At 41.3% G+C, this 27,780-nt stretch overlaps 1 protein-coding gene across 2 annotated transcripts in view; it reads right to left on the minus strand.

Annotated features, from left to right (window-relative positions):
* The window catches only part of CELF2 (CUGBP Elav-like family member 2), a 690,477-nt gene that overhangs the window by 453,349 nt on the left and 209,348 nt on the right, over nucleotides 1-27,780 (minus strand). Inside the window, exon 1 of one of the 2 annotated variants that reach the window (XM_030570044.1) lies at nucleotides 2,367-2,844. The exons of the other annotated variant lie outside the window; for it this stretch is intronic. Coding sequence (XP_030425904.1) covers nucleotides 2,367-2,419 — 53 coding nt within the window. The 5' untranslated portion in view covers nucleotides 2,420-2,844. Of the gene's footprint in view, nucleotides 1-2,366; nucleotides 2,845-27,780 lie in introns of those variants that run through there. 2 annotated transcript variants of the gene reach the window in all.

Here is a 27,780-nt window from a genome sequence, read left to right on the forward strand (position 1 = left end):
GTCTCAAGCCACTCCCTTCACCCCATTTAAATCTGTCCCAAAGACCCACTTCTCTTGGTACCACAATGACTAAAAGAAATGGGCTGACTAACTAATCTACTTATCTATTTCCTTTAAATATCATGAGTGAGCTTCACAGCTATATGAAAGGAGAGACAAATGTTGAGTGGGAAGGGCACTGAAGCTTAAGTTGGAAATTGGTATGAGGAAGATGAGAGGCTGAAATGTTAGGAGAAGGGGAAGATGGATATAGTATGTTTAACTTAATCAAGTAGGACCAGCCAAGAAATAAAACATGTAACTAATAAGCGTTATCATTTTATCCCTCTAATAGTTATATAAAGTTACCTATCTGGGTCATCTTTAGTTGTGTTTTCTCTGTTTGGAAAACATTTTAGCATGCACATGCACCACAATCTAAATTATAGGTGATATCCGTGCAAGAAATTGCACAAGCATAATATAAATTATCATGCACCTTTGACCTTCTCACCTGCCCTCTGTGCACCAGTTCATTGGCCCTGGGACTTAGTCAAACTTTCTAAAGCACTGGACAGCTTCAAACAGTCATCATTTAAACAAAACAACAACAAGAACAACAACAATTTGCCAAAGAAACATTTCTTCCATTCATCAGGCATGCTTCAGGCCTAGGTCAATGGCATTCTCTCTGTGCTGAAGTCTATTATCTTATGGCCCAGTTCAATCTAGCTTTACTAAAACAGGAATACGAAAAGTAGTCCCAGTAAAATTTACTTTCTGAAACTTTCCTGAAAGAGCTTTCCTGTAATGAATGTGACATATACAGATGGCATGGTGTTATGGCTAAAATATTTTACCGGCACTCATTTGGGATGTCGTCATGGTCATCCAAAATCCATGCCAATAAAATCTTTATGCTGCACCATAACATACTCTTAATTTATGCATACACTGTATATCCAGTATTACTATTGCTGTAAGCAAGCACATAGCAACACTGACTTAAAACAAAACATTTTTAAAAAGGAACTGTGGCATTTTACTTAGTGGAAAAATAAGCTGAAGCTTTCCAAATACGGACAATCCCAGATGTCAGAAAAGCAAGCTTGCTGTAAATTTGGCTATGCCCTATAGCCCGAGACCCAGATGAGGACCAAAGAAACATTTCATTTTTGATAATGCACAACACGTTGCAAATATGAGAGAAAAGATTCATGGAAGCAATACATTTAAGATAGATTAGTGATGTTCTATTTTATGCTGCAGAAGATGAAATTCAAAACATGAACAAACATATCTAAGCACTTTAAAATGTATATGCCAAGAAGGTAAAATAATACCTGACTGTGAAACATATCTGTGCTGTGTTCCTTTTACAAACGGGGCACACATCCAGTAGTGTTATGTGCCACCTCTGTGTATTGGGATAGTGTACGAAAGTTAGGAAAAAAACTTGTCAGGCGGATTTAATTTAGGCTGATATCACTAGCTATTTTCTTAAAAGGTAGGTTGCTGTAAAACTATATTCCAAGTTTTATAATTCAATACTCTTAACAGACAAGACATGCAGTTAGAATGTCAGTAAGTAGGGTGACCAGATGTCCTGATTTTATAGGAACAGTCCTGATTTTGGGGTCTTTTTCTTATATAGGCTCTTATTATCCCCCTACCTCCTGTCCTGATTTTTCACATTTGCTGTCTGGTCACCCTATCAGTAAGCCTGATCAGTTAGTACCTCAGAGCTTTCAAATGAATTTTTTGCAACATCTGCATCAGGTAATAAAGAGAAGGGTCAGATACAATCTTGGTCACTTTTAGCACTTAAGTTTTCTATGTGTTTCACTATTATTTTAAAATACATTTCAAGGATAAAGCAACAATCTCTAGCGATTTTCAAAAGTCAGATTTATGCTTTAGAGACTACCTAAAGATTCAACAGCCCAAAATACGTAACAACAGCACATTTCTGTTTCTTTTCCCTACAGGAATCTTTATCCTTTACTGATCAGCTCTTACCCTCTCTTTAACTATTCAGAAGTTTCCTAAATGTTCCGTAGGAAGCAACACAGTGCAAACAAAGAGTTAATTCTCTTGCAATATCAACTGGTTTTAGACTTACTATTAAATTTAATTTACAGAGTAATCTCCATTTAAAAAAAATGATCAGTACTTCCTCACTGCACTGTAACACCAAGAAGTATATTTTAAATGCTCCCTGGGGTCTCGCTAAACATCTGCTTAAAGGGTTTCTGTATCTTAAAGGGATCTAATTACTAGAAACTCCTCTGTTACTTAAGCCCAGAGCTCACATTTCAGTTATAACTCAAGTTCCAGTTAATTTGGGGGTGAATCACTGCACCAAAAGGAAGAAAACATAGGCCTACCTTAAAACTTTCCAGCCTTTCAGTGGATCCAGTTCAGAGATTATAGAAACCATTGTATTTAAATAATAATAAAAACACTGAAGAGAAGGCTAACCACAAAAAGCAGCAGAGTACTCTACTCAGCGTGAGAATGAAAACAGCCCCAGCACAGCTCTTCCTACTTCGCAAGCTGATAAGCACTTGTCCCAGTTTCTCTCCACCCCCAAAATCAATCTTGTGCTATATTGCTTCACGGTCCGAGTTTCATTTCTCCACCACTACCTTTTAAAGCCCTTGTAATCTGCTCCAACTGATCAGATTTGACCTTTTTGTAGCCCACTTTATTCCAAGCACTGCTCTCAGTTAAATCTCTCTTTATTAACACCGTCCTCCTTGGCTTTCTTTTGGAACAAACACAGATCAAGCTTGAAGCCTCTAGACTTTGCCAGCAATCATTTACAGATTATTGCAAGCTGCAGTCTTCTCCTTCTGTGTATTTCTTCTGCCTCTGAGGCTTCATATTCTCTTCTGAAGATTGTTTAGGGTCTCTGCTTTCCCCCTTATTTTATGCAGTTTAGATTTTCTGACACTTTAAAGCAGGGACTTTTTAAAAGTAACTTTCTCCCTCTCCCTTCAAGCTGTTCAGAACCTTTACAAATTTGGCTTAGTTTTGTTTTCTAAAGCTCCAACAGATTTGTTAACTTAAGCTACAATTCAAAGCAGCCTGATTTCTGGCAAGGCTGCTGTTCTTGTAGAATAAAAAGAAAACTCAGATGTATCCCCTCCAAAGCTTGAAAGGGGAAAGAAAAGGTGTCCGTTTAATTCCTTCAAATCCATTTCTTCTTTTTGTTGCTTCTAAAAAAGAAAAACTCACCACCACTACAGCATTCTCCAGATCACTACAGCGTATAGTATTGTAATGACAGTGCTCTGGGCCAATGTGTAGTAACTAAAAAAAACCTCAGGGGTTGCTTCCTTTGTACTTTTGATTAAAACTTTTAGCACTGGTTCCACTACACTTGAATGTGTCTGTTAATTTTTTTTCCTTTTAATGTCCCCCATTCAAAAAAAGGCATTATAAAAATGATTGTCCTCTCCCCTTCATGTCCTCTGATTGGCTGGATAGAAGAAGTTCCTGGGAGCCCACTTCCTTATTAAAATTCTGCCACAAGCAAGCATCTTCCAAAAGTTTGCTCTGAAGGGATCAGACTGTCCAAGGTCACACAGGAAGTCTGTAACAGAGCAGTAAACTGAACCCTCATCTCTGAAGTCCCAAGCTAATACCCTAATGTCTGGACCATCCTTCCTCAGAACTGTTCTTCCCTCCTTCTGAGAATTTGTTGAAACTGTAGTAAAGAATAGAATTATCAGACACATAGATGAACCCAATATGTTGGGGAAGAGTCAACCCAGCTTTTGTAAAGGGAAATCATGCCTCACTAATCTATTAGAATTCTTTGAGGGGATCAACAAGCCTGTGAACAAGGGTGATACAGTTGATATAGTGAACTTGGACTTTCAGAAAGCTTTGACAAGATCCCAGCTCTTAAGCAAACTAAGCAGTCATGGGATGAGAAGGAAGGCCTTCTCATGGACCAGTAATTGGTTAAAAATAGGGAAACAAAGGGTAGAAATAAATGGTCAGTTTTCACAGTGGAAAGAGTTAAGTAGCAAGGTCCCCCAATGATCTGCATGGGGATCAGCACTGTTCAACATATTCATAAGTGATCTGGAAGAAGGGGGAAATTTTGGAGCTGGTACAAAGTTAATCAAGATAGTTAAGTCCAAAGCTAACTGCAAAAAGTTACAAAGAGATCTCACTAAACTGAGGGGCTAGATAACAAAATTTGAGATGAAATTCATTGTTGATAAATGCAAAGCAACTCCTATTGGAAAACATAATATCAGCTATACATAGAGAAATATGGGGTCTAAATTAGCTGCTACCAGTCAAGAAAGAAATCTTGTAGTCAGTGTGAACAGCTCTCTGAAAACATTTGCTCAAAGTGCAGTGGCAGTCAAAAAAGCTAACAGAATATTAGAAACCACTAAGAAAGGGCTGGATAAGACAGAAAATACCATAATGTCACTATATATATCCATCGTATACCCAAACCTTGAACACTGCATATAGTTCTGGTCTCCCCATCTCAAAACAAGAGATATTAGGACTGGAAAAAAAAAGTGACAAGCAACAAAAATGATTAGGGGCATGGAAACACCTTCCATATGAGGAGAGATTAAAAAGACAGAAACAGTTCAGCTTTGAAAAGAGGCACTTAAAGGGAGGTATGATAGAGGTCTATAAAATCATAACTTGTGTGGAGAAAATGAATAAGGAAGTGTTATTTATTTCTTCACATAACACAAGAACCAGGGGTCACCCAAAGAAATTAATAGGCAGCAAGTTTAAAACAAACAAAACAAAGTACTTCTTCACACAATGCACAGTTACAGTTGACCTGTAAAACTCGTTACCACAGGATGTTGCGAAGGCCAAAAGTATAACTGGGTTCAAAGAAGAACTAGATAAGTTCATGGAGGACAGGTCCATCAATGGCTATTAGCCAGGATGGTTACAGAAGCAACCCCATGCTCTGGGTGTCCCTAAATTGGGTGACAAGGGATAGAGCTCAGTAATTGCCGCTGAAATATTTGGCACTGCCCACTGTCAGAAGATGAATGCTGGTCTGACCCAATCTAGTCGCTCTTATGTTCTTATGTGATCATATCATGATTTGAAGGGAAAAGCAGTGCTGAGAACGATGGTCCAGTAGTTAGGGCTCTAACCTGGAACTTGGAAGATTCTGGTTCAATTCTAGGCTCTGTTACAGGCTACCTGTATGCCCTTGTGTCAGTTATTTTGTCTCTTTCTCCCTCAGTTCCCCATCCATACAATGGGGATAGTAGCACTTCTCTACCTCACAGGGAAGTTATAACAACTACATTAAAGAGTGTGACGAGCTCAGCTATCACAGTACTGGGGGCCATGTAGGTAGGTTTCCAATGAAGGATGCCTAGTTTAAGTTCAGTTGCCACTTGTTACTTTCTTCCTTGGCTATGGTGATGAGAAAACCTTTATGTTTAAATGGGGAAAACAAATGAACAGAATCCCCAGTCTTTCCTTCTTGCTGCAAGAACAGGAACTCGTGACTGAGGAGAAAAGTTTACTGGGAGTGTCTTATTAAAATACAGACAGTGAATATTTGTCCTTCTCTCTCCACTCACTTCCAGGTATGTCATTTGTTTTAAAGCCAGGTTTACATCTTATCCCACACAAACCTCTCACTGTTTAATTCATGTTAATTATTAAGATCAAAAGTGCAAAACTGAAGCTATGTTTTAACACATGAAAAAAAAAATGTCCCATCGTCTCAAGCTTCCTCTGTTTTAATTCTGTTGCAACCATACCACCAGCCTTTGTGTGTTGAAAATGACAAGCGTTGCACAGCCTAGGCTGGGAGGAGTGAGAGCTGTTTTCTTTTTATATTCTGTTTTAGGGATATAACTATTTTCATTACTTGAAATGGACATTATAGAGATGGGCTTGAGCCAAATCACACTCTAAAGGCACTTTGCACTTATCAAACACGCCTCCTCAAAGAGCTATACACAAAGGAGTGCAAGTATCACTATTCCCCATTTTTACAGATGGGGAAACTGAGGCCCAGAATAGTTAAACGACTTGCCCAAAGTCACACAGCAGGTGAATGTTAAAACCTGCAGAGGACTCAAACCCAGACCCAACTGATTTCACTAGTCTACAAAGCTTCAGCTGTGACAGAGTTCAAAATCTAGCTCTTGTCAAGAATTTTATCTCTAGTAAGTATACTTCATGATTTACATGCATTCATTTTTGCACAATTTTTGGCTCTCCCTCAGAAAGCATCCCACTACTCTTTTCCAATGGTTCTACATTAAAAGAACACATTTACACTAAAGATAGATAGTTCTCTCCCCATTAGAATTATTTACATTTTGTATTATTATTACTTCTGCTTCAACTTTACCCCTCTGGAAATAAAGCCAATTGCTTCTTTCTCCTGACCTGGCTGACATTTTTTCAACTTCCCCACAGCACTGAATGAAGCAACTATAAGCTTTCTAAAAATAAAATGTAGAAGGTTAAGTTTAGCATAGAGAAACTTGCAACAGGCAATGGATTTTCCAAAACAGACTCATGTAGTTTAGGTAACATATTTAGCTGTGGGAGGGAATGCAAACCAAACCAAAAAGCACTTGATAAAATGACTTGCTTTTCATGCTTTCACAGTTGCCCCTTTTAACTAAATTGTTTTGCTGTTGTGGTTTCTGACTTTACCCCTCAAAGCTGCTTTAAAAAAAAAAAACATGGGAAGAACTTTATCTTGTTTGCCAAGAAAGGGACAAAGACATCTGTAAAATATTACTAAGTAAATTTACTACAGTTAGCCAGGAGGCAATGGAGCTGAAAGTTTCCTCTACCCGTTCAAGAATTCCAGCCTACTTATATAATTCAGGTCTGTCTTGTTGTAATGTGTACTGTATGCACCAGCAATTACAGAGTCACACTTTTCCATTAATATGCACATGGACCTCATTCAAGATTTTCCTCAGTGTTAGAAGTTTTTTTTTTTAAAAACTCTCAGAACAAGAGACACACACTCTAAGCAAAATAACCATCTCTCGTTTAGACAGCTGGCTCTGCTGTGAGCAGTTTAAAAAGTCTTAGATCAGTTAGCTACAAGCATTTGCAGGTCAAGTACAGGACACAGCCTTAAAAAAAAGTTTAATAAATCATGATAGCCACTGAGAATATCTAAGGCTGTTTATGTGTCACAATGTGATTTTTTTTTCCAGATGCTTGTACATCAGAAGCCTGTTGAGCTGAGGATTTAACCAGGTGAGAGAGAGGAAAGTAGAGCAAATTTAGTTCAGCTATTTAATTCTTTTGCAAGGGTGGCATCTTGTCCAAGAGATTTGAGGGAGTCAGGGAAAGTCCTCCAGAGGAATCATTTTCAGCCAGGATGACCAATAATCAGCTTAAAAGGCAGCAGCTGGGAGGACTATATGCTCTTCTAGCACCCTCCCACAGCCCCCCTCCACCCCATAAGCATGTCCCTTCATGCACATGGAAATATTAAGTTATTTGGAAGAAACACAGGTCTCCTTCTACCATTAAACCCCCTCTCTCCCAAGGGAGCCAACTGCTAAACAAAAGCTTATCTCTATTCAAGAATGGCCTCAAACTCAGCTGCTGTCTGTTATGGTCTGATAAAGGCTCTTCTTCTGTCTGTCTCCTGCTGTCTCTCCCCTCTCATGTTACCAACTCCCACCCCCCCCCCATGCCTAATGCCTCTTCTTTTAAGCAATGTCATGACTAATTGAAAATGCATTTTCCTTTCCTCTTGACCAGACAAATGTTTTATCGTTGGCAAGACATTGCTTAAACTTGGGAACCCAGGCACTTGTTTTTGGCCCACTTGAGTGATAAAATCCTGCCCAGTTTTTATCATTCTGTTGCAATCAAAACACACCAATATTAAAAGTTGTATGAGTGAATCCAAAGTATTCAGAATTTTAAAAACAATTCTGGGCTCTCTCAGTTAAATACACAATTTGTTTTCACTACCACGGGAAGCCGTAAGCTTGAGAGATGCACAGGGAAATGCACAAATATAGAAGAATTTCGAAAAAAAGCAGCGTTATCCAAATACAATAATTCAGTAAATTCTGAAGACAGTTTCCACTTTTAGGGTGGGATTATTTACTGTGGTTGAGCACCAATGAGACAATTAGCCATCACTTATAACCACAGATACTCTATAGCCAAATTATCTGAAATTCAGTGCATCTGATCACACAAAACAACTCAGAATCTGACTTCAACCAACAGCTCTGGAGTTAAGTGTTTCATTTCTTAGAACAGCAGCTGGCATAATTGTGCAAGACCTGCACTTTAACAGTTAACCATTCATCTTAAATTACATAAATGTGTCTCATACATATTGACTTTTCACTTTAACAAAGTCTACAGAGACAAACTTTCAAGGAGATGGCATTTTTATATGTGAATGTGATTTTAATGGAATTTCAAGTACTTTCAGGTTTTGCTCATGATGACAACTGCCACAATAAAAAGCTTATGAACAAAGATGTGGTTTTATGCCTATTCACCTAGCGGAGAGCGACTTTTACAGCATACTTTGTCATCAGAGAAATCTTTGCAGTGTCTCTGAAAAGACAGTCACCTTAACACCCCCTAAGTATTCGCAGCTCACCATGTACAGTCTATGCACCAAATATTTGAATCCCATACTATTGGCCAAGAAGAAAGTGATTTAATTTTGTGACTTTGGCAGAGAAAAAGCATTTCTGAGGCTTCCAATACATGGGTTCCCCCTTCCCAACTCAAAAGAAAGAAAGAATGAAAGAAAGATAGAAAGAAAGGAGAAAATAAAAGCTCCTTGTATTTGCCAAACATTTTCAGAAAGGGCTGGTCACACCCCACAATCTGTTTCTTTTCATTCCATTCAGGGAAGTCCGGGGTCAATTTTGGAACACTCAGAAACATAGCAGCTCTTAACCCCTCCGCTGCCACACTGGAAAGAGATGCCAAAGCCGCATATTGTTCTGTCTTTTCATTTTCATCCATTTCGTGTCAGGTCACACAGTGTATGCCCAGAGGGCCTTATGAATAGCCAATGAAAAGCTCATTGTTCAGGCAGCCTTCATTATGTCACCCAGGGAATAAAAACTTAGATAATGACCTTAACCATCACTTTGGTGTGACTGTCATGTTTTCAAACCACCCAGCTGCATTCACATGCTAAGAATGAAACTCCCATTGCATGAGCTATTAAAATATAAATCTGAGCTCAGGAAAGACTAATTATGTCCAAATGGCATAATATTTTAGGGGGAGATTTCCAAAGGCACTTAGACACCCAACTCTGTCCTTTCAAATCAGTTCCTTGAAATACGCATCTCTATCCATTATAGGTATTGAATGGAAGGGATGGCTGCTAGTTAAGGAAGGCTCTAGACAGGTCATCTTGGTTCAATTCCTGCCACAATCTTCCTGCATAACTTTAAGCAAGTCATGTTGTATCTCTGGTGACTCATTTCCCTATTTGGGAAGGAGGGATAACACTCATTCACAAAAACAGTGGAAACCTAGAATAACGCGAAACACCCTTCACTGATGAAAGCTACCAAAGTTGACAATTTTGTGGCCCTCTCTCTTTCCCAAAATAACAAAATGTGATAAATTTATATGGAAACTAAAGGTTCTTTTAGGTGCAAATAAACTGAAATACCTTCTGTTTCCCCACTCGCTGTAATAAAATTCATAAGGCTTGTATGCTGTAATCTCTTTAGACAGAGGGCTGCTACCAGTGTGGAAAATTTGGGACTCATTATATATAAAAGAAAATCTAAGACATTAGTGATGGCCCTCCAGGCACACGTAATGATTAAAAATTAAAACTATTAAGGAGGTTTCAGAATTAAACCTGTATGTTCACTAGACATAAATTGTTGTATAAAGATGCCTGAACAGCTAACGTTCTGTCTTCACTGCAGAGTTAGCCTGGGCTCTCATCTGTGTGTTGCACCTTACCCCACTCCTGTCCACACAGAAAACCACTCACCCAGTTTAGTGGTGCTTTACACCCAAGCTAGTTGGCTCAGCTGGGGGTGTGGGTTGGAACTTGAGTTCCACTTAGGCTTGTAATCCACTCCCTTTGCAGTGAGGATACAGGCTAAACCAACTGAGTGCTGATAGTCCTCCCATACTTCCTACAATTCTCCCCATGTGCCCAGAAGAACAGACAAATGGTCCTACAATTCACTGGAAAGAATCATAGAGCTGCTCAGTTTACTGTAGCACAGAGAAACACGCGGTATGTTCTAGCAGTGAACATGAGGGAGTGCAGCAGCAGTGAGGACCAGTAACTTGGGTATGGCTTTACAGACTGCCTGTCCACACCTGGGCAAGGCTAACCCAGCTGCTCAGATCTGGGTGTAGATCACCCAGGCTAATACTACTGTGAAGACATACCCTGAATTCGAGGCCCAACTCTCACTGGTTAAAGCCCGCTTTACAAGGGAGGACTGGCTTTCTGAGAGCTCCGATCTACTGTGGTACAATAGTGATTCTTATATGCTTGTTTCACTAGTGTAGTTGAAGATCAGCATCAATGAGGAGACCAGAGCCAAAAAAGCCCCCAGTCCAAGATTTAAAAAAAACCAAACAGGAATCTTGAATTAATCCATATTTCAGCTCCTAAATAACTGGGCTTATTTTCAAGAATACTGAGCATGCAGCAGCTCTCTTTTGGGCATGCAGCCTGAGAGCTGCCATCCCCCACATCTCAATAGCCTGCCAAGATCTGCTGCCTCTTGCTCTCCAGTTTTCCTCACAAGGAGGTGTTCATTGGATGACAGTGATCCCCTGAGCAGGGCTCAGGGAGCAAGAGTTGGAGTCCAGTTTAGAGTCAGGAAGTGCGTGAGGGGAGGACAGAGGCAGAAATGTGAACTGGTATCTCTAAAGAACAGTACAGCCACTGAGGCTCAGGGAGCTGGGGTGATAAATCAGACACTGGGTACAAGCTCCCCCTTTCCCTCACACACAGAGAGAAAAGGAGCCAGGCCACACTGTGGAATTTGAGTCCTGCAGAAGTCAGCTGCAACACCTGGAAAGCCTAGCAGGAAAAAACCCATCCTCAAATATAATTGTCAAAAATACATCAAGGAACTTTATGTCAATGAGCATTTTCAGCTATGGGCCATAGTTTGTGTGGGTGGAAAAATGGGAAATGAAGGATCTCAACAGAATCACTTAACACTGCAGCATAATTTAGGAGTCCTTGCTCTGGAATTTAAGGATTGTTGCTGTGAAATTTTGGCCTTTTGTGCCACAGAGTTCATGGAGCTTTGAAGTGCTCTGAAGATGAAAAAGAGCTACCTGTGCACATGCCACCTGAACAAAATAATGGAGTTGTTCTAAACTAAAGTAAAAGTTGAAATCTCCTGTGGAAGTAAGTGAAAAAACTGGCAGTCTTAATGTCCAGAATTTCAGATCTGCAGGGCTGGTAGGATTTGTGCTATATATCTGGAGACAATTTTCTCATTTACCAGATTACTCCTGCTAGATTGTCAAAGTCCTTCTGAAAAACAGGGCCCCAGAAATCTTATCTCCTTATCTACTCCCTTACAGCAAAGCTAAAAATTCGGCCAACTTTCAGATTCTTTTCCAAACTTAGCTTCTTCTCTAAATTGTTTCTAGGTGACATTCAGCATTTTTCAAATCCACTTTTGAATCGTCTGTCAATTAAAAAAAAAAGGTGGATACATTTTGGCAGTAGCTCTATAGAGTTGTGCTATCTTCAATAGACTGTGAAGCTCTTCCACACTGGAGAGATGATTTGAAAACAGACAAAATGGCTTATAATTTCAGTAAACATTGCCACACCAGCTACTGCAAGAAATACTGCCCTCTCACCCTGCTTTTTATTTTATTATTTTGCCAATGTAGGCTGCTAAGGAAAGACTTACAGGAGATGAGAGAGTTAAGATAAAAACCATTGGCTAAAACTACAAAGCACTTACTTTTCAACAGAACAAAGAATGCTTTCACAAAGCTGAAAAGTACATTACAGAATTTCTGGCATATACTTCCCATAGTCTTTTGTTCCTGGTAGATCTTTTACTTAAGGAGTGTTGGTTTCATCAAAAACATGCTGTATGCTTCATGTGACCCCACTCTATCTTGCTGCTTGTGAAGGTTTGCGTTTAAAAGAAATTATACTATGGAAGCTTCAATTGGATGTGATATTCCTGCTTTCTGCCATTGCTTCCTGCTCCTGAATTGTTATACAGAGTGGTTGCATCCACTTAAACAGCTGGAAGGTGAAGTGATCCCTACGAGCACTTTGTGCATCTGTTCAAGCTTGGAAAGAGTTTTGGCAGGGAAAGTAAATCTAAATCCAAAATATTTTAATGACTTACGGGATGACTGAAATCCTCTTAGCATCAAACTACTATGAAGTTGAGGCATTTTAAAGTAAGGAAAATAGATAAACCTCAAAAACCCTCTCTGGTCTAAATTGTCAGAGACACAACACAAAATTACAGACATCACGAATCAGTGACCATACCTTCAACATGCATGTTGAGACATTATGATGGAGATCAGGTCACTGCTGTTCAAAGCATCGAGAAGTAAAGGTCCAAAAATTGGTCATATTAGAGGCAAGTTCCTCCTGTCTACATCTTAGCAGAGATGTAGGAAGACTGAAGCTTTGCAGTAAGTGGAGCTTAAAAGCTCAAAATGGAGGGTGATGGAAGTTAGGGTTTGAACATACAGACTCACATTGACTGTTTGGGATTATTGCAGACAAGGATGCACATTAACTCTTAGAGCATGGGTATATGTCCATATAATAATACTCCCACTAATAACTATTTGCTTCACATTGTTTTTTGACTAATGATATTTTTCTGATGGTAACATGGAGCTGCGCACGCACACACACACCTTACCCCTGGAGTCAGTCAGTGGGAAAACTCACACGAATTTTCTGGAAGGATGTGGCCCACAAGCAGCACAATGTGTTATTTAAACAGGTAAATTAAGTCTTGCCCTCTACGATGTTTACATAGCCTATTTACCTGATCTAAGCTGAAAAGACTTACAATAGAAGCTCAGAATTCCGAACACCAGAGTTACAAACTCAACCACACACCTCATTTGAAACTGGAAGTATGCAACCAGGCCACAGCAGAGACCGAAAAAGAAAAAAAAAAGAAAAAGAAAACACAGTACAGTACAGTGTTAAATGTAAAGTACTAAAAAAAAAATGAAGTTTAAAAAAAAGATATGACGGAAAGGAAACAGTTTCTGTGCTTGTTTCATGTAAATTAAGATGGTTAAAAGCAGCATTTTTCTTCTGCATAGTAAAGTTTCAAAGCTGTATTAAGTCAATATTCAGTTGTAAACTTTAGAGAGAACAACCATAACATTGTTTTCAGAGTTACAAACATTTCAGAGTTATGAACAACCTACATTCCTGAGATGTTCGTACCTCTGAGGTTCTACTGTATGTGTTTAAAACTCTTTAAAGTTTTTTAAGATACTAAAGGACATGATGAGACATTTTAATTCCCAGACATTCCCCATGAAAAGGGCAGCATTTGAAGTATACCACTGCTGTTTTATTATACAACTGAACACTGTTTACTTACTATGAGTACAGTATGTAGCACAATGTGGTTCTGGTCCATGATTAGGGCCCTACCAAATTCACAGCCATGAAAAATGTGTCACGGACTGTGAAATCTGGTCCCTCCCTCTGTGAAATCTGGTCTTTTGTGTACCCTATACTATACAGATTTCACCAGAGTTTCTCAAACTGGGGGTCCCAACCCAAAAGGGGACTATGGGAGAGTCACAAGGTTATAGTAGAGGGGTAGCGGTATTACAATACTTACTTCTGCACTGCCTTCAGAGCTGGGTGGCCAGAGAGTAGCAGCTGTTGGCCAGGCGCCCAGCTATGAAGACAGCACCCCAACCAGCAGCAGCACAGAAGTAAGAGTGGCAATACCATATCATGCCACCCTTACTTCTGCGCTGCTGGTTTCAGAGCTGGGCAGCCGGAGAGTGGCAGCTGTTGACTGAGAGCCCAGCTCTGAAGGCAGCAGTGCAGAAGTAAGGGTGGCAATACCGTACCAGCACATCCTTACTTCTGCGCTGCTGCTGGCAATGGCATTGCCTTCAGAGCTGGGCACCTGGCCAGCAGCCACCGATTTCTGGTCGCCTAGCTCTGAAGGCAGCTCTGCTGCCAGTAGCAACAGAGAAGTAAGGGTGGCAATACCGTGACCCCCATACAATAACCTTGCAATCCCTCCACAGTCCCTTTTTGGCTCTGGACTTCTATAGTTACAACATCGTGAAATTTCAGATTTAAATATTTGAAATCATGAAATTTACAATTTTAAAAATCCTATGACCATGAAATTGACCAAAATGGACCGTGAATTTCGCCCTATCCATTACTGAGGCTCCTAGAGTGCTATGGTAATACAAGTAATACATAATAATATAATAAAAAAGGAGATTATAAAGTGCTTTCTCAATGTTTTATATACATGGACCCCCTTTGAGAAGGTTTTTCTTTCTTCTTTTGAGCCATGAGCCCTCAAACTGTATGAAAAGCTTGTGCAAAAATATTTTAAAGCCCTAACATGGTTGCACCCTGTAGTCTGATTAGGTCCATCTCAAGTATTAGTATTACTATTTAGTGCCTCGAGGCCTGAGTCAAGATTGGGCCCCCTTTGTGTAGGCACTGCCCCTCCCCAAGACTGTATGCTCTAAATAAATATGAAAGTAAGAAGGTGGGAGATGAAACAGAGGCTAAGTGACTTGCCCAAGGTCAAACAGTAGATCAGTTGCAGGGCAGGGAATACAAGCCAGGTCTCCTGACTCCTCTTCTACTGCCCTGTCCACTAGATCACAAATGACTTTGTGACATAGGTTTTCATCATTTAAGGTATTGATCACCATCATTAAAGGGCCCAAATCACCTCAGATCTGTGAGACTTTACTCAGATCGGCTAGAGTACTCTTTCTGTAGTTTGAACGAATTCCAGGATGAATGCTGAGTTCTTTCACTAAGAGATCTGCCCCTTATGGAACTCCTTGCCTTTGGCAGTATGTGTGTCAGAGCCTGTTACATGGTATTAAGACAACTAAAGTTGTGGTCTAGTGCAGTGCGTTTCAACCTTTTGATACCAGGGACCACCTTGCTGTTTTGTAAAGTGTGTAAGGGAACTATTGGGGATTGGCACCAATCACCGGACTGGGAGCTGAGAAACACTGGATCTAATGGATATGCGGCTGAACTGAGCATCAGGATTCTATTGCTGGCTCTGCTACTGACCTAGTGTGTGACCACAGTCTGAGGCTCTGTGCTTTATCTGTTGCTGCTTTTCATCCATTTGGTTTGCTTTCTTTTTCTGCAAAAATGTATTGCTGTGAGCAGCAAAGTTGCCCAGTGACGGCCTGATCCAGTCACCATTCTAAACCATGGGAAAAATCCTCTTGATTCCGTCTGGGCTTTGGATCAGGCCCTGCATGCACATTTTCTATCACAGCACTTCGATCCCAAGACAATAGCTGCTGAAAAAGTTAATGCAATCAATCCTCCAAGTTAGTCCAAAGCCTTTTCTGGAAACCCACACAACATTTTGGAATGACAATGGCTTGGGTTTTTTTGTTCTTCCTACTCTACTTTTTGTTTTGTTTCACTTTGAATACTTCACAATGTATATATTTTGAAAGCTGGCCTATTTTCCCCCACACAAAGCAGCCGATTCAGTTTGTGGTATAAATGCTAAATCAGCATGTGTCAAACTTGTTAAACCTTCTTTATGCCAAGCCTTGAAGAACATGATAAAATAAAGCTTTAAAGATATACATTTTAATAAAACATTATTCATGCACCGTTAAGCCACAAAATATTCTCGTGTACTGTAAAGAAATGAAAAGTAACATTTCTCTGGCCTAAAGCTAACTTTTTATCACTCCTCTGGTAATTTTTCTTAGTACTGCTTTATTTATTTATTTTACAGTAAGCTTTCAGAAAAGCAGTGGTATTTTTATTGACACACGTTCAGGTGTTTTTTGGCCTGACATTTTACATCATCTACAGCAGTGCTTCACAAAGCTGGTCCGTCGCTTGTTCAGGGAAAGCCGCTGATGGACCAGAACAGTTTGTTTACCTGTCACATCCGCAGGTTCGGTGTATCGCGGCTCCCACTGGCCGCAGTTTGCTGCTCCAGGCCATTGGGGGCTGTGGGAAGCAGCGGCCAGCACAACCCTCTGCCCGCGCCACTTCCCACAGCTCCCATTGGCCAGGAACAGCAAACCGCAGTCAGTGGGAGGCGCAATCAGCCGAACCTACAGATGTGGCAGGTAAACAAACCAACCTGGACCACCAGGGGCTTTCCCTGAATAAGTGGCGGCCTGACTTTGAGAACCACTGATCTACAGGAAACTTAGTAGCGATATGGTAATTAGAAAGGATAAAGGATAAATGCTGGAAGCAGTGTGCACTGATCAAACAGCCTAGACAACAGCTCTTAAGAGAGGAAGGATGGCTTTGTGGTTAAGACACCAGATTGTATCTTAAGCGATATGGGTCTCTGCCAAAGACTCTGTGTGTGACCTTGGCTAAGTCACTTAAATTTTCTCCGACTCAGCTCCCCAATTGCTAAATGGGGATGATAATATTTACTTTGTCTATTTAAATTGTAAGTTCTTTGGGGCAGGGCCTGACCCTTCCTGTGCTGGCACAACACCTAATATAACACGGACAGACCCCAGTCGTCGCACGGCGGGATCGAATGTAGGACCTCTGAAGCTAAATGTATGAGCCTCTATTGCATGTGTTAAAAGCCACCTGGCCCTTAGCTAAGGCCGTAGCAGACTCATTAATCTCTCTCTCTCTAAGTGGTCTAGGTGTCACTAGATAGGATAGAGCACCATACCCAGGAGGTGTGTGGGTTATCTTAGCACAGTGGTCTCCAATCCTTTTAAGCAAAAGATCATTTTTTGAATTTAAGTGCCACCCAGGATCTATCACAAAGAAAATGTAGAAATAACAGTAATCACACAAACCCAAACACCCCTGCCCTGCCCCTTCTCTGAGGCCCTGAGCCACTCACTCCATCTCCCCTCCCTCTGTTGCTTGCTCTCTCACACCCTTCCTCACTTTCACTGGGCTGGGGCGGTATGTTGGAGTGCAGGAGGGGATGCAGACTCTGGGCTGGGGCCGAGGGTTTGGAGTGTGGAAGGGACTCCAAGATGAACCTGGAACAGAGGGTTGGGGTGCAGGAGTGGGTTCAGGGTGTGGGCTCTGGAAGTAAGTTTGGGTCGGGAGGGGTTAAGGCTGCAGGTTGCGGTAAAGGAGGGGGTGCGGCTCTGGGAGGGAGTTTGGGTTGTGGGGGTCAAGACTGGGGCAGAGGTTGGGTGCAGGGGCGGTTCAGGGTTGGGGTAGGGGTTGGGGTGCAGGCTATGGGCAGGAGTTTGGGTGCAGAATGTGTCAGGGTTGGGGCCATGGATTCGGGTGCAGGAGGGGGTTCAGGGCTGGAGTAGGGGGTTGGGATGCAGCAGGGGGTGTGAGGGTGCGGGCTCTGGCTGGGCGCTGCTTACCTCAGGCAGCTTCTGGGCAGCAGTGCAGCAGGGCTAATCAAGCTCCCTGCCTGCCCTGGCCCTGCGCGGCTCCCAGGAGCAGCCAGCATGACTGTCAGCGGCTCCTGGGGAAGGGAAAGGCAGGTGGCTCTGTGTGCTGCCTCGGTCCGCAGGGAGCACCTCTGCAGCTCCCATTGGCCAGGAATAATAATAATAATTATTGATTATTTGTATTACGGTAGTGCCAAGAGGCTCCAACTGAGATTAGTGTCCTGATGTGCCAGTGCAGTAGTCACCGACTGGTAGCTCACGATGGACTAGTTGATCATGGAGCCTCTGACAGTCGATCTCAATCCCAGTTACTGAGACTGACTGTCAGAGACTCCATGATCGACCAGTCCATCATAATCTAGGGTTGCCAACCCTCCTGCAGCTGGCCACTAACAGTCCAGCAGTGCAGTGGGGCTAAGGGAGGCTCCCTGACTGCTCTGGCCCCACACCACTCCCAGAAGCGGCCAGCATGACTGGCAGCAGCTCCTGAGGTGGGGGAGGGGAAGGGCTGGTGGCTCTGCACGCTGCCCCTATCCACAGGCACTGCCCCCACAGCTCCCATTGGCTGCGGCTCCCCATTCCTGGCCAATGGGAGCTGCCAGCGTGGTCCCTGTGAACAGAGACAGCACACGGAGCCACCTGCCCTTCCCCTCTCCCCTCCAGAGCTGCTGCCAGTCATGTCAGCCGCTTCTGGGAGCAGCGGGGGGCCAGGGCAGGCAGGGAGCCTGCCTTACCCCCGCTGCACTGCTGGACTGTTAGTGGCTGGTGGCAGGAGGGTTGGCAACCCTAGATTATGACGGACTGTTCGACCGTGGAGTTTCTGATAGACTAAGATCGATTTTCAGAGGCTCCATGATTGACCAGTCCATTGCGAGCTCCCAGTTGGTGACTACTGCACTACCACATCGGGACACTAATCTCAGTTGGAGCCTCTTGGCACTACCATAATACAAATAATAAATAATAACTTAAGCATGCTGCAGTCTGCTGCTTCAGCATCTCCATCTTCTAGGACAGAAACAGAAAGTCCTAAGAGACAAAAGACTCAGATGCTGACTCCAAAGCAGAGCAAACCCCTATTGGGTTTAAGTCCTGAAACTTGAGGTTTTATATCCCTTTCAAAACTCCTTCATCTCTAACACACCTGAACTCTATCTGAGCCTCCTGGAAGCCGAGACTGTGGCTATACCGTAGGCTATTCTGCTGTGTTTGATAATGGGTGCATCACCGGATTCTAGTTCCAGTCTCCTGCACAATCACTAGCATCTCCCCTGAGCCAACAGTCAGGCCTCCTCCTTCAAGGGCCTCATTTATTGGGTTTGTTATCATCTCAGCATAGGACCCAGTGGTCCAAATTCTGACTCAGAAGCTGGTTTTCAGAGACAACACTGGTAAACTTCAAAGCTCTTGGGGAAAATGCAGAGCAGGTCTCCTGGCAGTTCTCTTCTTTAAGGACCGACCTTTCTGTTCAGGTCCCTCCATGAGCAAGGAAGTATAGCTGTCATTAATGAATCAAGACACAGTGAGATCCAGCTGTCTGCTCTCAAAACCTCTGAAGTGAGACAGTAACTCTCCTGGATCCTAGCTCCCACTTGGGCCCTTCTTTCTCGCTGTTTAGGTTACTGCCCCTTTCTTTCCTAGGGACACTGAGCATAAGAACCTTTTGGGGTTGGAAAGGGTCTGCGCTGCCCAAAGTGTCAAACACACCTGCTCCCCCAGATCTGACTCAACCAGCATTGAATTTATTTGGCAGCCCTGGCAGTAAGTTCAACATCTGTGTTAATGAAGGGTGGACAGAGAATCTGTGCTTCAGGACAATAGGAACCATATACCAGTTTGATGATGTGCTTAGAGCCTGACTGCCCAGCATTGTAACCTGACCGATTACAATATATAGGCGAGCAGGTCCATGCAAACCACAGGGACTAATAATGAGATTCTTATCCTTAATGCAACACAACATGTCCATTTCTCACATTATGCAAACAAATGAGGTTTGCAGATAAAGCAGCTGAAGCACTTTTTGGAATGGATTTTAGTCCCCCATTGCAGGCCCTAGTACCATGTAGCAGCCTGGTTTTTTTTTTTCTCCCCATGCTTGAGAATATATTTTCCTGTCTTGAAGGAGTCCCATTGTTCTACCCTGCTCCCTGCACCTGCTCCCTTCTACTCTCTTGCTGCTGAGCTAAAGAAAAACAATGAAAATTAGAGCCATAAAATGTGGATATCTGGATCCTAAAACTCAAAAGCTTTTGAGTGAAGGTAGGAGGGATATTTTGCAACCTGGATTTTGGGGCTTTATCCAGCAGATATTTACACATGTGAGTAACATTGCTCATATGTGTGAGTGTTTGTTGGACCTGGCCAGAAAAGAATGTCAGATCCACAGCACAGATTTCAGAGTGTTTGGAACCAGAGTTTTGGCTAGAGTCCATCTCTGCAAAAATGAGGTCCAGTACAGTGGTCTGCGCAGTGATCATGGGCATGTCAGATTCCCCAACTGTAAAATGGGAATACTGATAGTGATTTCCTTTGTAAAGCTCTCTGTTGAGGAAAGGTCAAGTATTATTAACACAGGGAGTGCTGAAAAAGATTACACAACCGGACAAACATTTTCAGTAAAACCAAATGTTTGTTTGTTTGTTTGTTTTTAAGAAAACCCCAAAAAGCAAACAGAAAACTGACATTAAAAAAAATCCATTTTCACAAAATAACCATTTTTCATCTAAAAAACTATGTTGGAAAAATTTTAACCAGTTCTATTATAATGCATCTTTTCCTTTTTTTTAAATAGATGGTGCTGAGAACCTAGTATTTAATGCAATGTGCTTTATTTGCGGGGGCTCAGCAAAGAAAATCTTAAGGGCTAAATAAAATTGAATGAATCTATTGGATCAATAGCATCCATTTAAAATAGTCCCAAAACATTGACATGAATATATGAGATGTATTTGAAAAAGCTGCTTCATTTGGTTCAAGGACTGTGAAGTAAATAAGTTACCTTGAAGGTGTTTACAACATGTAGTATAGGACTTTTAAGAGCACTGTTACTAATAATTAACTCTTTTGTAGCAAGTTCTATCTTCAGGGACACTATTGATTTCCTACAGCCTTATGAATAAAACTGTTTTAACTTATTATGTTAGCTATTGCACAAGAAAACCTCAAAATGTTGTAAAGTTCAGGTGCGGGTCCTAGACAGAAACAGCACAGAAATTCACAGCGATTGCAACATTGCGTCCATAAATCACCTCAATGAGACAATATCTAGGCCTAACTTGTTGAGATAAATAAAGACAATGTTTTATACCAAAATATCATGCTTTATTCAGAATTACCTTTGCATTTGCGGTTTTACTTCAGATCCTTAATGTTCTTTTAGCACTCTAGGATCTACAACATCATCCTTTATTAAAAAGTACAGTAATCTAATGTAATAACCCAGAATGCATCCTACAATTTCCATCTAATAAGTGTTTCTATGGTATTGTATGCTCTTGCTTTAGGATGCTGTAGTGATTTTATTTTATATCAAGGATGATTTCTTTTGAAGCTGATGTTGGAAGTTTAACATACATATCCTGAGAAATTTTGTAATCATATATATTTCTTCTATACAAGTTAACCTACTATCCAACTTGCTTTTGCCTTTGCTAGGAATATTTGCATATTGCAAAACACCTACTTTCATACTAATATAAATAAATGGTTGAAAGGACACTGAAAATGGAGAGCTTTTGCTTATTATTTAAATTCTTTCACATAGCAGGCACTGTGTGAAATTCTAATTCACTGTCTCTGCAACAGAGTCAGATATTTAAATGGTCCAAAGCTTAGGAAATTACTTAAAATGTAATTAATACAGGAGCACAATTCATTGTGGTCTGTAAGACGTGATGCATTAAGTGTAGCAAATAAGACATATCATAGGACAGTCATTCACCTGTATTATACATCTAATCCACTAAAATATGTACATAGATTTACTATATTTGCTTTATTTTCTAGTCTTGATATTACACATTGATGTTTACTTGTTGGTAATTTAATCTTATTTAGTCATTTTTTTGCTCACTGTTTTTGAAAAATTGCTACAGTTACAGACCAACAGCCCCAAGAGCTAAAAATACATATACAAAAAAAGTGTTTTCTAAATGAATGGTTTAATCTGTCTGTAACCTATCTCCATGGACCTTGCCTGAGTGTATAAAAAGGTCGGTACTAAAGCCGTCACTCATGCATAAGGCCCAAACAAGAAAGACATCAGCATTGTCCATCCAGCTGTGTTCTGTGTGAGACTGAGGCCTGGTCTACACTAGAGAATTAGATCAGCATAACTACGTCACTGAGGGGTGTGAAAAATCCACACCCTTGAGCGACATAATTAAGCTAACATAGGTCCTTGTCTAGGCTGTACTAGGTCACCGGAAGAATTCTGTCAATCTAGCTACCACATCTCGGAGAGGTAGATTAACTATGGCGACGGGAGTAACTCTCCTGTTGGTGTAGGGAGTGTCTACACTGAAGTGCTACAGTGGAGTGGCTGCAATGATGTAGCTGTGCCGCTATAGTGTTTTATGTGTAGACAAGCCCCGAGTGTCTCAGTTCCATAACAGGGCCACCCAGAGGATTCAGGGGGCCTGGGGCAAAGCAATTTCGGGGGCCCCTTCCATAAAAAAATGTTGCAATACTATAGAATACTATATTCTCGTGGGGGCCCCTGAAGGGCCCGGGCCCTGGGGCAAATTGCCCCACTTGCCCCCTCTCTCTGGGCAGTCCTGTTCCGTAATGATAGTCTCTTGCTTCTTACTAAAGACGGCAACTGTTCCAATACCATGGTAACCTTTAAAAGTTTGTCAGTTAGTTACCTAAAATTACCATGCATACATACTTGAATACGATCCCCACTTAATGCATGCCCACTGCAGCATCAGGGACAAATCAGAACCAAGCCACACAATACCTATATCTCCCATCTCCCAGTCCTATGTCTTGACAAACAAACTTCCTCCTCTCTCAATTATTTTCTAAGCTCAGTTCTTGCTTCCAGCAAGGAGCATAAGCAGAGGAATTGAAATACTGATCAAAGGCATCTCCAATGACATTTCCAACCTGTGGGAAACGAGGGACTGGAAAGTGTACAGTTAATATTCTTGACATTTCTAGCCCACTGTAGTAAATTGAGCAAGTTGTGGCAATGAACATAAGATTCTGATATATACACAATATTTGAGTGCTTTTTTTCCCCTAAGTTCTTCATTCACTATGAATAATTATATTAAAATTGTGTGTCTCGGACACAGTACAAGGTAAGACAATGAAGCTAATTCCAAGACTAAGCTATGAGGCAACAGTCTGGGAGTCTGGCTGTTTTTCACAGAAAAGGTAGAGACTGCAGGAGACCGACTAGAAGTTTTCAAAGTTAAGAATAGACTTGACAAGTAGGGAGGGGTGAAAGTAACTCCGGAGACTTACCGGTACAGGGGCTGGATCCAACCCTCGGAAGGGGCAGGGCCTTATGCAGAAGGGGCGGGGTTGGGGGTGAGCATCCCCCAGCCAGTCCTTCCACGCTGCCTGGCCCGTGCCGCCCAGGGCTCCAGCGACTATTTAAAGTGCCCGAGGCTCCAGCTGCTGCCGTGGTAGCAACAACGGTGGCCGGAGCTCTGGGTCCTTTTAAATCACCAGCCCCGGAGCAGCTGCTTCCTTTGCCCCCCTTCCCTGTCAGCAGCTGGGGGGAGAAAAGAGGCAATGACGTTAAAGTGCTGGCACGGCAGCGCTTTAAACAGGGTCCTTTGCCGTGGCAGCACTTTAACGTCACTGCCCCTTTTGTGTCCCCCCATCAGCGGCCCTGCTGGGAGGGTCCATACTGGCAGGGCCACTGGCAATGTTTTAAGCAGGGTCCTCTGCTGTGGTAACGCTTTAACATTGCTACCCCTTCCCCCCCAGTCGGCGGCCATGCCAGTATGGACCCTACAGGCAGGGTCACTGGTGGAAGGCAAAGGGGCAGGGATGTTAAAACGCTGCCATGGCAGCACTTTAATGTGGGCTACATACGGGCCGGTATCAGCTTCTTACTGGTACGCTTTTGTCATAAACAGATAGCTAAGGGTTAATGTCTCTTTCACCTGGAAAGGAGTAACCTGAAACACCTGATCAGAGGACCAATCAGGAAACAAGACTTTTTCAAATCTGGGTGGAGGGAAGTTTTGGGTGTGAGTTCTTTGTCTTGTGTCTGACCCTCTGAGAGTGATCTTTTTGTCTCCTGGCTTGCTAATCTTCTGTTTCCGAGTTGTAAGTACAAAAATCGTAAGACAATAAGGTTTATATTGTTTTCTTTTGTATTTACATGTGTGTAGTTGCTGGAATGTTTTGAATTGTATTCTTTTTGAATAAGGCTGTTTATTCATTTTTTTGTTTAAGCAATTGACCCTGTATTTGTCACCTTAATACAGAGAGACCATTTTTATGTCCTTTTCTTTCTTTTTTATATAAAGCCTTCTTTTTAAGACTTGTTGGAGTTTTTCTTTAGTGGGAACTCCAGGAAATTGAGTCTGCAGCTCACCAGGGAATTGGTGGGAGGAAGAAGTCAGGGGGGAAAATCTCTTTGTGTTAGATTTACTAACCTGACTTTGCAAACCCTCTGGGTGAGGGGGGAAGTACTTGTGTTTCCAGGACTGGAAACAGGGAGGGTGGAGTCCCTCTGTTTAGATTCACGGAGCTTGCTTCTGTATATCTCTCCAGGAACCCAGGGAGGGAACACCCGGAGGGGGGGAAGGGAAATGGTTTATTCCCCTTTGTTGTGAGACTCAAGGAATCTGAGTCTGGGGGTCCCCCAGGGAAGGTTTTGGGGAGACCACAGTGTGCCAGGCACTGTATAGATTCCTGGCTGGTAGCAGCTTTACCAGGTCCAAGCTGGTAACTAAGCTTGGAGGTTTTCATGCTAACACCCATATTTTGGACACTAAGGTCCAGATCTGGGAAAAATGTTATGATAGCTTTACTGGTCCGTACCGGCTCACTTTCACCTGTGCAAGTAGGTTATAAGAGGAGCATAACAAAATTCAAAAGAGGCTCAAAAATAGATGGTCATCTAGAAATTATAAGTAAATAGAGACTTCAGAACTGTGTTATGAGAAGCATAATAAATATATGAAATATATTACTAAGGAAAGTAATTAAAACAAAATGTGCCCAGTAAATCAGTTCAAAGTGAAGAGTTATGCCTGGGAAAAGAAAGAAAAGATGTATTTGAGGAAAGAGCAGGAAGGTGGGAGTAATGTAGACCAAGAGTGGCCTAGCAAATTGGATTGAATGGCCTTTCCTTGTTCCTAACAGTTTATGCATCTTATAAGCCTTAATTATAGCATCTTGAATGCAAAACTAATTCTGCATGAACTGCCATGCAATGGGTGAACAATATTTTCCATTAAAGTGTCAAAGTCAATGATCCAGATAATTAACTAACACAGCGGTTCAATACATTAATTCTCTATGAAATAATAGTAAAATATATGTTGACTCTTGGTAACCTCTAGGTAGATGTAACCACTTTCATGATAAGATGTGGATGTAATAATCTGTTTGAGCCTGTCTACCGGAGATGAGGGATTTTCTTAAATAATGATGATGAATGCTGCTCTTGTAGGGAGCAGGAGTATGTCATTAAACTAGCTAATATTTTGCTGCCCTCCCATGTACAGCACACGTTGCTGAAGGGCAGTGATGCTGATAAATCCTTACAGGCCAGAGAAGGGAATAAAGCAAGGAGAAAACTGGATGAAAAAAGTAGATAAAGGGCCTAAGGTGAATCTGAGCCTAATACAGAGTTATTTGGTTTGTTTGCTTTTTTCCTCTAATAAAAGTAGTTCAATCATTATTTTTTCTGCAATGGGGGAAAAAAAAAACTCCACTCTTCAGTCACAAACAGAGTTCATTGCCTATCAATAAACAGAACTTTAGATCTCTCTGGACTCAGATACACAATGCAGAGATATTAGTTCTGCTCCAGCTTATTGCAAGGTGCCAGAGTTTAGAATGAAAATCTACAGATTGCTGATAGCCAAGCCAATTCTATACAATGGCAAAGATCCATCTATGCTATATACATGTATATTAACCAGATATAATATATTTTAAGCCCATTAAGCAGATACTTTCACTGGGCTGTGCACACTGATGACTGGTCTTTTTCCTGAGTTGTTACAGTTAGTTTAGAACCTAGCGACGTGAATGAGGAGTTCAGACTCTTTTTTTTCCCAGCGGGCATTATACCATGCATGTGTCAACATCAAATACCATCTGCCATCATCCTGCCCATTCAGCTTTGCTACGTTCCTTCAACATTTCTCACAGAAATCTTTAGTTTCAATTAAACTAAATAATTCTGTGTAATCTTCAAATGTTTACCTATTTATCCATATCATTAACAAATATATTAAACTACACAGCTCGTTGGGCGCCTCACTGTTACCATTTTGCTCTATTGAAAAGTCTACTCCTGCTCTTTGTATTCTGCCTCTTACCCGATTTCTAACCAATAACAGTCCTTTACCTGTCACCCGTGTTTACCTTGTTTCTTCAATAGCCTTTTGTGAGGGACTTTAACAAAAGCTTTTTGAAAATCCAAAGAAATTATGTCAACTGTCTCTATATAAATCCAACATGACGAGGATTAATATACTCCTCTGCAGCATTCTTAGGGTTAATACATTTTATCTACCAGAATATTTCAGTCTAATATCAAGAACTGCTTCAGAATACAAAAATCTCCAAACATTTATTTATATTTACTTTTAATAAGCAGTATACAACCTGTCTCAACAAGCAGCAATATAATTACATCATTGCATCTGATCAGATGAACATCCTGTTCATAATAAAACAGTACCTATAAATAAACATAGAAAACACAAATTAAGATTTCTTGTTAGACTCCAGCAGACTTAACATTTCAAATCTTCCCCTACATGTTGTGAACTGAATTTTTATCTGGAATAGTGGGTACATTAAAATGTTGGTTTGCATGTTTTTCACAAAAATTTCCAGCTTAGGAAAAAGGCCATTTTTCAACAAAAATATTCTTAGTTTGAAAAATTTCAATCAGCTCTAAAGCTGATAGTAGCACTGGTATATGTAGCCCTGCTTGAAATCGGGGTTAACTGTCCCAGTGCAAATGGCAGCTTACAATTTATTTTAGGGAATTTCCCTGGTGCATCTACAGTAGGTGGCAGGAAACTGATGGATGAAACCAGGTAAAAAGCTCAGCATATGCAAGATTTAAATCTACAATTGCTTTTTGTGCTCATCAGTTGGGATCCTGATCAACAGTTCTCTGATAAAAGTGATTTTAAAACTAAAATAAATATTCTGTGTCTGCGATGGATGGTATTAATCAAAATCTTTGTTAAAAGGAATGCTATTTTTTTTTAAAAGTAGAGTATTTCAACTTTCTCTTTTATAATTCCTGAATCCAATGCACTGGAGGCAAACAGTGCTACAGGTTCAAAATTTGGTTAGTGCGTGAAAGGCGACAAACTGACAGCCCTGGAGAAAGCCACAAAACACAAAGCATAGGCAGCGGTAGTACAGGCTTTCTCCACACTGCTCCATTAATGTTACTCAAACCCTGACCTGAAAGACTCAGGTAAAAGGGTGGACAATTTGTCCTTTGCTGTGACTGCCAAAAAGGTACCAATTAATGTCAGATATGGGGCTATTTTTCAACTGTGAATAATAATTATCCTCTAGGAATTGGACCAAAACCATCAGTGATTTTCACATATGTGGCTTTCATTCACCACTAATGTGGGCTGGATTCAAACCAGCACAATCCCATTACAAATTCCCTCAGACATACAATCTCCCCTCCTATCCAGAATCTATTTGGAGAACAATAAGACTCTACTGATCTGAATATTGGAAGGAACTAACACCTCCCAAATCATACCAACTTACTGAAAACATTTCATAATATCAGAAACACCTTCATAATAAACCTTTTTTAACAACATCAGGAGATGATACTCTAATATTTCACATCTCCTGGTCTCCAAGCATATATCGGGCGGGACAACAAATGTGAGAAAATCGACACTTCCCATTGGTATATGGGGATTAACAGGGAAGCCAACATTAAATTAATCAAGCTTTTGGAAGATGCTGAACAGAAACTAGCATTAGGGTCCAGTGATCCATGTCTCCTGATCCTGGAAG

This window comes from Gopherus evgoodei, chromosome 1, assembly GCF_007399415.2.
Source record: "Gopherus evgoodei ecotype Sinaloan lineage chromosome 1, rGopEvg1_v1.p, whole genome shotgun sequence".
Lineage (NCBI taxonomy): Eukaryota > Metazoa > Chordata > Testudines > Testudinidae > Gopherus > Gopherus evgoodei.